Source organism: Leptidea sinapis, chromosome 3, assembly GCF_905404315.1.
Source record: "Leptidea sinapis chromosome 3, ilLepSina1.1, whole genome shotgun sequence".
Classification (NCBI taxonomy): Eukaryota; Metazoa; Arthropoda; class Insecta; order Lepidoptera; family Pieridae; genus Leptidea; species Leptidea sinapis.
This window is the reverse complement of record NC_066267.1, coordinates 8,678,682-8,690,775: the sequence shown is the minus strand read 5'-3', so window position 1 is coordinate 8,690,775 and position 12,094 is coordinate 8,678,682. Positions and strand designations below refer to the sequence as shown.

The 12,094-nt window shown below is 34.0% G+C and overlaps 1 protein-coding gene across 1 annotated transcript in view; it reads left to right on the top strand.

Annotated features, from left to right (window-relative positions):
* Window positions 1-6,867: 6,867 nt before the first annotated feature.
* LOC126979624 (differentially expressed in FDCP 6-like) overlaps window positions 6,868-12,094 on the top strand; it is a 42,794-nt gene continuing 37,567 nt past the window's right edge. The window contains exon 1 of the mRNA XM_050829055.1: window positions 6,868-7,055. Within this exon, the coding sequence (XP_050685012.1) occupies window positions 6,963-7,055 (93 nt within the window). The 5' untranslated portion in view covers window positions 6,868-6,962. The remainder of the gene's footprint in view (window positions 7,056-12,094) is intronic.

Here is a 12,094-nt window from a genome sequence, read left to right as displayed (position 1 = left end):
TAAATGCAGAGCAGTGCAAATGTTCTTGGGATTCCTATTTCATGTAACTAATTATAATTTTCATTTTATATTGTATTTATAATTAATTAATACCACTTGTATGTTTAATTATTTTACTCATTAAATAAAATAATTGTAAATAAGAAATTGAAGATTATTAATGACCACTTAACAATATGACGTTGTTATTGAATATTAACGAATATGGCTGTATGGGCTCGAACCCTTTGCCTGTCCTAATAATGGACGAAGAAACCAAAAACTGGATGTTACAGAATACCTAGTAATTATATTAATTACCGCATATCAATATGACTTTGTAATTGAATATTATTGAATATGGCCGTAAGGGCTTGAACCCTTTGCCTGCCCTAATAAAGAAACAAGTACAGAAACGTGACGCGTTCTTGCCGTAACGGACTTCCGGATCCTTTGCATTGTCGTCTTCAAAATTAAATGTGTCATCGAACTAAAAAGTAACTGTTCATACTATGTTGCAAATTTTGTTGGCACACTTACAATAAAGAAATAAATAGTATTTTTTTAAGTTGCTATGTCATTCACTAATAAATATCATTGGATTGATTTACTTTGCATTTCGAAAAAGACGACTTTTGGTTGAGAGGGCTTAATGATTGTCATATTTATCTTCGGCTAAAATACAATATGGTAGAATTAGGACTTGGATGTCTATTGTAGCTCAGGGGAGGTGGATATACGGGTACATGAGTAACTAAAGGGAAAAGAGTAAGCTTCTTAAGGACTGTAAATTGTTACCTGTTTTGGTAGGGCTGTTACAAAAACTAAGAGAAATAAATAAAGCATTTTTTTATTGACTTTGGTCATCAATATTAAATGGCCATATTTACAGGATTTCATACATTAGTCACAAATAAAAGTGTCCGCATTAACATTATAAACATCTATTTATATAAACCATGCCTTACCATCTAGTTTGATAGGTTTTGAAACTTTTATTATTTGGTATTTAAATATTTATTTCATATTATCTTTAATGTTATTAAGTATAATGTTAAGATTAGTATTTTGTTACTGCGCATTGAGAAAAATACAAACTCATTAGTCGTTTGAAAGCGCGCGGCCGTCACTTTACAAATATGGCGCCACAGTGTAACCTTCATTCTCTTCCGATAGAAGTAATTTACATGACCTGCTCTTATATGGCCCTATAAGATGGTTCCTGAATTGTTTGGTCCATTGACCTCCAATACCACTTTAATCGTGTTCCTTTCAATAGTATTAACGTATTTTATGTGTTTAAGCGAACAATTCATGCATGTAGGGCGTCCTATAAAAACTAAGAATTTTTATGTTGCCGGCAACTGTTATTATCAATCCAGATCATTTAAATAAATAAAATAAAAATAAAAAAGCCTTTTATTTCTTACAGCTTATAAAACATGAAGTTATATTAGATTAAGTTAGTTTTCTACATACAATTATTAGTTTTGTTAGTAATTAACTTTCGTTCCTAAAATTTACTTGTGTTAGTTTAACCTACCTTAATCCTATATTATTATTCTTCATTCTGTAAAAACTCCTCTGTAGGTGAAGGCCTCCTCCAAAGATAGCCAGTCCTCTCTAGATTGGGCTACTTGAATCCAGTTGGGGCCAGCTGTTTTTTTGATGTCATCTTCCCAACTAGCTGCAGATCTACCTCTCTTTCTTTTTCCCTGTGGATCCGTCCATGTAGTCGCCGTTTTCGTCCATCTCTTGTCACGTAGACGCGCCACATGTCCTGCCCACCTCCATTTTAGTGACCGAGCGTATTCTAATCAGATCATTTAAAAGTCTAGAATTCAGTGTCTCCCATCGTGGGGCCCACGCCCAACAAGGGGGCAATTTGATAGTCAATTTAAAAATGGACTCGACACGATTTTCACTCTATCGCTTTGGGTTATTTAAATGCAACGCTCGATATCGGTGACAAATTTAACAACAAAGCCAAATTCCAAGAATGTGCATGAAAACTTTTACTACCATCTTCATATTTAGCTGAATGTGGATTTACTGCTATAAATGATTTAGTGATGAAAAAATAAATCGACTTGATATAACACAACGCGGAGATTTGAGATGAAAGTTAATTGGAACTTAATATAAAATCTCTGTGCAGCAAGCATCAAGAGCAAGGATCGCACTAAATGAATAAAAAAAAATCAATATTATAATTATTTTGAATTTCAGTTTTACATTATATGTTTTTTAATTTTACTTACAATGTTTTGATAACAATTTTATAGTGATTTCTTCTAAAAACTTATCATTTATATTTCGGGAACAAATCAATTTTTAAAGGTAAAAAATTATTAATGGTTAAAAATGCTAGAAATGCTATGGTGGGGCATGGATTAATAAAAGTTAAGAAACACTGGTCTAGATATACTGCGGCAGCTGTGAAAACGTCGTAAAAATGCGGTTGACAGTTAACCTCTATTTTGAGCAATACACCCACAATAACACACAGTGAATTACAAATCGTGAGTGTAAGACGTAGCTTGTCACGCACACTAAAGTGATAAACCTGGCCTGATTTGATCAGTTGCCTTGCAAGGCTTACAACATTATAATTATAAAAAGAGGAGAGTTCATAATGACAGGCATAAACCATCCATCGCTTTCTTCGCCATATTTTGGGATACGAACGACCCGCCCCACGATGTCGCCACAAGCAATATTTAAAAACACAACCAAACGTGCCAGATGAATCTAATACCTATCAGAAATATTAACAAATTTATACAAAATTATAGACAGATTCAGATATATTTATTATTGTAATCGTAAAAGCGCAGAGTTCTTGCTAGAGGTCATCATGTCTGGTCAACTTCATAGTCTGTGGTGCCTTGGATATAAACTTAGATTTATGTGTGGGCTTGGCCTACCACTACACACCTACACTTAATAAGCGTCTATTACAAATCAGAAATGTACTTAAAAAGTAATATATTGAAGGCTCATTGTGCAATGTGTAAAAATTTGTAGAAATATTTGAATATTGTATTTATTTTTGACAATCAGGGACGAGACGAGCAGGACGTTCAGCTGATGGTAATTGATACGAACTGCCCATTACAATGTAGTACCGCTCAGGATTCTTGAAAAACCCAATAATTCTGAGCGGCACTACAATTACGCTCGTCACATTGAGACATAAGATGTTAAGTTTTATTTGCCTAGTAATTTCACACGCTACGGCGCCCTTCAGACCGAAACACAATAATGCTTACACATTACTGCTTCACGGCAGAAAAGGCGCCGTGCTGTGCAAAGAAGCGTCCCACTGGTATAATATGTTTTTATCATCCCGGTTCCGTAATGGTCATCTGTCCTTTATACGTTTTTACGGAAACCTTAATTAGATAAAGAAAGTAATTGGCGTAAGTGTGGGTGATGGTTATTTTTATGGGGTGTGAGTGTATGGTTGTAAATATTTATATACATATTGGGTATATTCCGATATGCACTGCGAGCACTGCACAGTGCTATCACTGTAGAAAAATTCGTTCCGTTATGGACTGCCAGTATACTGCCGCAGTACCCTTGGGAAATATATGACGTCATAAATCGCCGCCATATTCTACTGTGAGCACTGGCATTTTCGAGGTAAGGTACTCGCAGTACTTTGATCACGTGATCAGTCAAACCACTCGAGTGCATAACGTTTTATAAAAAATACCTACAGTATAATCCCAAATATTTTTAATTTGACAGTACTCTAACAACAGTTTTTTTTAATGAACTAGAATACTTTAATACACTCATTTGAATGCTGCGTCAAAAAATGCGGCTGACAGTATACGAGATTGCGTTCCGTTTTAAATAGTAACCAGTATAACTGGCTATAAAGGAACGGCTTCACAGTATACTAAATTGACGTCACACTGTACAGTGGTCGCAGTGCATATCGGAACATACCCATTATTATATTATGCTAATAGAAAGCTCATAAAATACTCTTTGGTTTTATACAAGAGTCTGTTGTCTGTGTAAGAGATAGAAACGTACACGAACTCTGGCCCTGTGTATCAGAGTTAAGTAGTTATCCAAACATGAGATCGATTGGCAACAATTATTATTATAATATGACTCACGGTACGAATAAGGGTATTGCAGAGAAGGCCGTCGCCGGATCGCGGTCGTCTCTCGCTTAATGTGGTGACTAATCACATGTTCAATAGTGCAATATTAACAATGAATAGATTGAAGTTTATAAATAAACATAAATCTTAATATATAAAGGTGTTTGTTTCCAGTGAACTCTTAAACTAATAAAAGGATTTTAATGGGGACTACTTTATGGAGGGCAGCTTAGTCAAACTTGAGAGATAGGATGCTTTTATTTTGATTGGAGACCCCTAATTATTTTATGTCAATATCTGTTTTGTATGGACATATTTTCTTTGAGAGAATTTATTGGCGCACGGTTTGACAGTGCCGCTGTGAAACAATTTCATTATAACTACAGGGAGCATATTTTATGAAATAATTCTTGATGTTATGAAATTTTTTTAACAAATTTATAAAATAACAGTTACGTCTGTCGGGTCTGCTAGAAGTAAGATAAAAACGATTTTGAGCAGACTCCGAAAAAAGAGGACATTTGTATATATTACATAGCATCAAGAATTATTTCGTAAAATACGCTCCCTGTTGTTAACAGCCTAGCGAAACTCTATATACTATACTAGACTCTATATTCATTACTCTTTTCATACATGCTCGCCGGTTCCAGGTACTTCAGACCTATCCTTTTCTCAAAACGTCCCAAATTTGGTCGACAAATGTTCTACGAGGTCTCCCGCGACCGACTTTCCCACACACACTTGCCTTATATATTTGATGCTTATATACTATCATAAATAAATAGCCGTCAACTATGGAAGCACCCGTGCAGTTTACACCATGGCCGGATTTAGAATTATTATTATATTATTAAAGTAATCTATATATATAAAAAATAATTGCTGTTCGTTAGTATCGCTAAAACTCGAGAATGGCTGGACCGATTTGGCTAATTTTGGTCTTGAATTATCTGTAAAGGAAGAGAAGGTTTAAAAGGTGAATAAATATGAAAACGCTCGGAATTAAATAAAAACAACTATTTTCATTTTTCTTTGATGTATTCCCTGTCGGTCAGAAATCAAATGAAAATAGTTTAAAATGAATAACTAATTAGAATTTATAATCCTTTCTAACTTTCTCAGGAGTTAAAAAATAAACTTAATTTTAGCTAACTATATTTGGTAGATTAACTACAGTTGTTAACTATCTATCAGATTATATTTATGTAGGTTGATAAATATTACGTTAATTCATAAAAAAAAAATATTTTATTTAATATGTATATAACAACGTCTGTCGTGTCAGCTAGTTAGGACATAAAAGTTGGCAATCTTATAGCAATGGATTTTTTTTAAATTTGGATCTTCTGCTTATAATGGCGGTAGATTATGGATTAGTTTATGATTAGTTTTCTCAACACCACTGGTTTTCTCTCCAGAAGGCCTTAGAGATTCTTAAATATCATCCTAATTAAGCGTTGGCCCAAATAAGATCCTATATTCCCAATTAGATTTTTCAATAGAGCAATAACAGCATAGGTTATAGTTACTAGTTTCTACGTAGGATATCCTTTTATCTTAATAAAATAATATAGAACTATTTATTTTAAGAATAGAATGAATTTTGAACACTAGACTAGACTATTCATCATCATCACCAGCCGTAGACGTCCACAGTTGGACAAAGGCCTCCCCCAAAGATTTCCACGACGATCGGTCCTGCGCTACCCCATCCAACGTATTCCGGCGATCTTAAACAGATCGCCGGTCCATCTAGTGGGGAGCCTACAATGACTACGTGATCCCCATTCGACGATTTTACTTGTCCACTGCCTTCAGTCTCGCAATCATTTGGGCTATGCCGGTAACTTTGGTTCTCCTACGAATCCCCTCCTTTCTGATTCGATCTCGCAGGGAAACTCCGAGCATAGCCCTCTCCATTGCCCTCTGAGCGACCATGAGGCCCATAGTTAGCGACCACGTCTATTAATTATTATTAGACTTAATATTAAAAAGTAATTAAAATCAGATTTTACTAAAATAAATAAAAAGTAAACTTTTCTTAATTTTGAAATATCACATTTTAACCTTTACTACAGCATGAATTAATAGGCCATTTAATGTGATAAATTACCATGTGGCAACACGGTATTACTTACAAAGGCACTAAAGCGTAGCTTATCACGTATTCAAATTCAATTAAATTTTTTTTTAATCAGAATATATAAAAGGATATAAAATCACTTATTGAAAGTCAAAAACTACCACCCATTCCAAAAGAAAGCCTTAGACGTGAGAAGAACGGGCGCAACAAACTCCGCTGGCTTTTTTTTCTTAAAAAATATGGTTATAAATTAATATCGTACAATTAAACTTATCATTTTATAGCGTGAGGTCGCTCCATTCCCAATCTGTGGTATCATTAAGAAAGTCATTTATGTTATACTAACCTAAAGGTTTTAACCTAAAGGTTTTTTTAACAATTCTTTTGAATATCGTAATGCTTTTGTTTTGAACATTTGCTGGGGTCTTGTTGTACGCATATATACGCCCCACAAAAGACTTACTTACTCGACTTAGCCGACTAGTAAGCAATATATTGTGAAACAACAGTCAAGTAGTGGCTCTCAATGATTCTTTAGAACCTAAGTTATAAAGAGCGCTGTATATAGTTGAAATAACTAAAAACTCTTCTTTCTTAACAGTCACCAATTCTATTCAATATAGGTTCAACCTTATCTCTTTGACGGCTAACTTCCTTTCGTAAAACGTCACTCGGCAGTCGCCAGTATGTCGATGGAACTGGCTACAATAAGTTGTGTGTGAGACAATTACATATTCCATTCGTGTGTAGTCAGATGTGTTAAGTGCAGTATAATGTCAGCGTTATTAAAAAATGTCACCAACTGTATATGGCATGCTTTTGACTCATTGCAAGTAAATGATGTCGTGCATAAATCAAAGTTAAAGGTAAGCTGTACAAGGTTTTAAGTTATTTATTAAGTTATCGCTTAGTTAAGCTCCGAGAAAAACTTTTGAATTTTGTATTTTTGAGTAGTGGTATCCGATTTTTATATTATTTTTATTCGAGACCGTAAGATAGAAACTTACATACAGGATGTCAATGGTTGTGTAAGAGAGGATAACTACCGTAGATATACCTTATTTTATTGTCCTACGCCTAGTGGTTTTAAAGTTAATTTTCAATGTTTTTATATTGTGAAGTGCTTTCTTGTAAAGTAAAATCTTTTGTCTTCAAAATCAAAAAGAATCCATTCCCAAGTCATAACGTCTTCTAAACTAACAGAATTTATAAAAATAATGTATTCGTCAAAGTAATATTTTATATATAGAACCTTTAATTAATAACTATATTTGAATATAAGTAAATATTGATGTATTTTTTTAGAATTTATATAAATAAATAAATTACCGAAATTACTTTTCTGTGATGCGCAATTACTTAGAATATCTTAACATATAAGGATAGAACTACTTATGACGATTATAGACTGCTTATGTTTTGGATTCGAAGTAATTAAAAAAATGGAATATGTCCAATTTTTTAATTACTATTGTTAACATTTTCTTGAATTCATTACATATAGGATTAAACCACAACAAAATTTGGCTGGGTTTGACTAATTTTTGAATAAAAATAATATAAATTTATATTAAATGGGTACATAGTAGCTTGAAGGTTACATGTATACACTTTTATAATGAAGTCCCAGCCACTGTTCAATAAATGTTTCATAAAAAAATGACTCTGTCGTAAATCCTTCTACTCCACAGCTGAATATCTAAGTGATCGGACAGCCTGGGACCAGATTATGATTATTTTATAGCAATTGCAATGACAGTACAATATTGTATCATTTTATTAAATAGAGCGCAAAAAAAGAATGCTGGAAGAGTTTGCGCCGCTTCGTCTCTCTCACAGCGCCATTTAGTCCCGAAGCAGTAGGTAGTGTGGTAGGTGTAGGTAGTGTTAGAAATGACATTAAAAAAATCTAAAGGTATCAATTTTGAGAAAATAAATGCCTTTTATGCCATGCCGAGCATTGCTTTGGTACTGTTGACCTCTACGACAACTAATAACCTTGGATATTTATTCGCGAAATAAATTTTGTTCCAAGGCATTCGCAAAAGCAAACGACTTTTTGCCTTTAGTGCTTACATGGGGTAAACTTGATGGTGATGATGAACCTGACCCATTACATCAATATTGATGCTTATTGTGTTTATTTTAATTTTGACAACAAGGTACGTTTTGAAATGAGGCCGAAAAGTGTAATCAAGATCGCCCCCTTTCGTAATCGACATCTAGAAGTATTTTTTTTATATTTAAACAGTTTTTATTATTATTTTTTATGAAATATTTGATGATTTATTTAATTAGGCGTTATTTCGCGGAAATCCATAATTATCTAAATTATTTGAGTTATCTTGGCAAGAGACAGTCTCATCGTGGGCGAGTCAACATCTCCTGAGGATGCCGCGTGTAGAGGCGAAACACGTGTCGAATTGATTGAAGACAAATATTAGCAGAATTTACTCTGTTAATGATTCATATATTAGATGCACCTTACTTACGACAATTGTAAAACACTAATTGATTCAAAAGAGTGCCCTTGAGTTTCTTGTATGTTCTTCTTACGAGCTCTACTTTTTCCGAAAATATTGTAGATTCAGTAATTTAAATATTTTTAATGACGATTCAAAAGCCATAGTTTAAGCATATTTGAATAAAATTCATTTGACTTTTACTTCGATCTTGACATATTGTATCGTCCTGGAAATACCTTGCAAAGAAGTAGCTCTTTCTTTATCTGGTTTTACGTGGAGGAAAATTCCTTGCAATGTGAAGTAAGCCAACACATCCGGAGAGCTAAACACTCTTACGTTTGTGAAGCTTCTTGCGATATTGGCATTCGGTTGGAGCAGACAGCTCTACAGAACTCGTTCTATGATAAATGTGGTAGATGGCACACAATGAAGTGACATCTCTACGCAACGCCGAGTGAGTGAGTAGTCTGTAGAGCAGAAGTTATTCAAATGTTTGAACTGATTCCTGCCGCCGAATTCCACCTTCGCACAACAATCCACCAAAGAAGGATATCATTCCCACAGTGCGATTTTCAATGAACTTTCTTCCACGTACGACTAAGCTGTGGAATGAACTTCCTTGTGCTGTGTTTCCGGGACGATATGAAATGGAAACAATCTTGTGATTCCTCTGATATTGCAAGTTAATGTGGGCGGTGGTGGTCACTTAACACCAGGTGACCACCACTGCTGGTTTGTCCTCTCTTCCATAAAAATAATGTTTTGACCCTGGGGTGCCTCAAGCTAGAGAAGAGAGCAAATATATGGGGCTGGACCTGCTCTTTTTCACAGAAGACTGAGACCAATTGAAAGAAAATCCAAGGATTATTTGAGTTTAGCTTTGACATGCAGTTATTTATATCATTTACTTATTTATTCTAGCTTCGTATATGTAAATTGATCGCTATCAAACGGTAATTAAACAGGTTTCCTGCAACCACCAGTATTCGGTATGAGTAATGAAATTGTGTGACGCGTGAACAATGTTATTGTAACAGATACACAGCATATTGTGAACAATCATGAGACTATTTAGAAATGTGATTTCATAGGAAAGCCGTGGCTAAGTACGTACTAGAATATTAACTAGAAATGGGCCGAATGTCGTTTGAAGCGAGTACGAACTTCGGCCTAACTGTGACTTTTCTCGCTGCATTTACATGATAGCGTTAAATAAAACTTTTTTATAGGATTATAACGTGTGTATAAAAACTGCTTTTACATTAGATTTTTGTGTGAAAGTTACATTTTTATTTAGTTATCCCGCCTTTTCGAGACCTTCCAAGATCTCGTTTTCAGGGGGACTGGGACTTTTAATCTAATAAAAGGCATAAAAAGGCATTTATTTTCTCAAAATTGATTCCTTTAGAATTCTTTTTGATGTCATTTCTTATACTACTAGATACTACTACCGCTTCGGAAACAAATGGCGCTCTGAGAGAGAAGAAGCGGCGCAAGAAACTCTATGAATAAAATACTATGATAGCGTTACTTTGGTGATCATATATATATTTATAATGCACTTAAAATATATGATAATTTATAAGAGCTTCTTGAATGTGATTTTATGATTCTAAAAAGTTAAGATTTCAATCTTGACCTGAATTGACAGTTAATGATTTACAAATAAAGTAGGTACCTACTGTGCTTAGATTAAGGATTAGTCTCCGCTGCGCTCCAACTAGATGTCGCACTACCTAAGAACAAAAGCTTTTTTTTAACAAACATGTTAAAACAATTTGTTTTTTTTTTAAAGTGATAACCCTCACTTCTAGGATCAATAGACAAATAAAATTAAAAAAAAAACCACAACCTGAGATTTGAACAAAGCATACAAGATTTTATGACGATACAACACTCGAACGGTTAGCTCAGTTGGAAGAGCACTTGCACGGAACGCCAGAGGTCGTGGGTTCATGTCCCGCATCGTTCATAAAATTTTGTTTTCAAATTTTATTTGTGTATTAAACATGTTAAAGTACAGGCAAAGCAAAAATGTGTTAAATCATTTGACTTTTTCATTAATGACGTCATAACTTTAACTGTTAACCGTAACCGTCCAATCTTCGCCGATTAAAGCTATTGTTAATGTTCAATAGCTAAATAGCGACCTGTCTAAAGTTTCAAATAAATATTCGATATGTATTTTATATTTCACTTTTTAGTTTTAACTATGCCAAGGAATACGATGGTGCAACACATTCCGCAGTCTATGTTAAATGAAAAAAATCTTTCTTGATATAAACACATTCTCCTTAACAAATAGTGGCAATAATCTCCTTTTAAGCATATAAAGAATGCTTGTGCTAGAAGGCTCCGCTCTTTTTTAGCCCTTAAAAAACATATTTTGAGAACTCTGTGAAATATGATAAAGCCTTTGTGTGTGTGTATGTGTATATGTGTGTGTCAGTCTCAGAACCTAACCTAATAATACTGATATTATCATAATTTTGTGGTAGTATCCAGGCGATCGATTTTCAGTACATTTATGAAAATTTAATATACGTTCATAAAAATCGTCACCTTTTTGCTCTTAATAGTGATTTTCATTATTATAACACTAGAAATAAGGGATTGCTTGTAACTTATTCTAGTAGGCTTCATAAGATACATAATAGCTTTAAGGGTAAATGTATACACTCCTACAATAAAGTCCCAGCCACTGTTCAGGCATTATCTATAAATAAATTTAAAAGTTTTATAAAAAAAATGGCTCTGTCGTAAATCCTATTACTCCACTGCTGAATATCTAAATGATCAGACAACCTGGGACTAGATTGTGATTATTTTATAGCGATAGGAATGATTGTACAATATTGTATATTTTTATTGAAAAGAGCGCAAAAAAGGCATGCTGGGAGAGTTTCTTGCGCCGCTTCTACTCTCTCAGTGCGCCATTTGTTTCCGAAGCGGTAGTAGTATCTAGTAGTTATTAGAAATGATATCAAAAAGAATTCTAAAGGAATCAATTTTGAGAAAATAAATGCCTTTTTATGCCTTTTATCAATGCAATTCTACATTCATGGGAGTAGAGTTAGTGTGGTTTTTTGAGAAGGGCGGTGATGGCGAAGTCGGAAATTACGAGACTTAGAGAACAGTCATGAAAGGAGTCATGCCCTCGATTTATAGGAAAACAATAACGCATATTTAGTTGTTTAAAATTACTTGAACTTTTGACATTTTTAGTATAACATATCTTTGCAAAGAATGATCCTTATCAACAACAGACTCTATTGGTTGAATAATACAGGGTGTAATTATTTTGAAAAATCATTCGGGTTGATTTCCGTCAAAAGTTTAAGAAATTAAAAAAAAAAAATATGCAGTAATAACTGGATTCTTATAATTCGAGGGCATGACTCCTTCCGCGACTTTTCTCTAAGTCCCGTAGTTTCCGACTT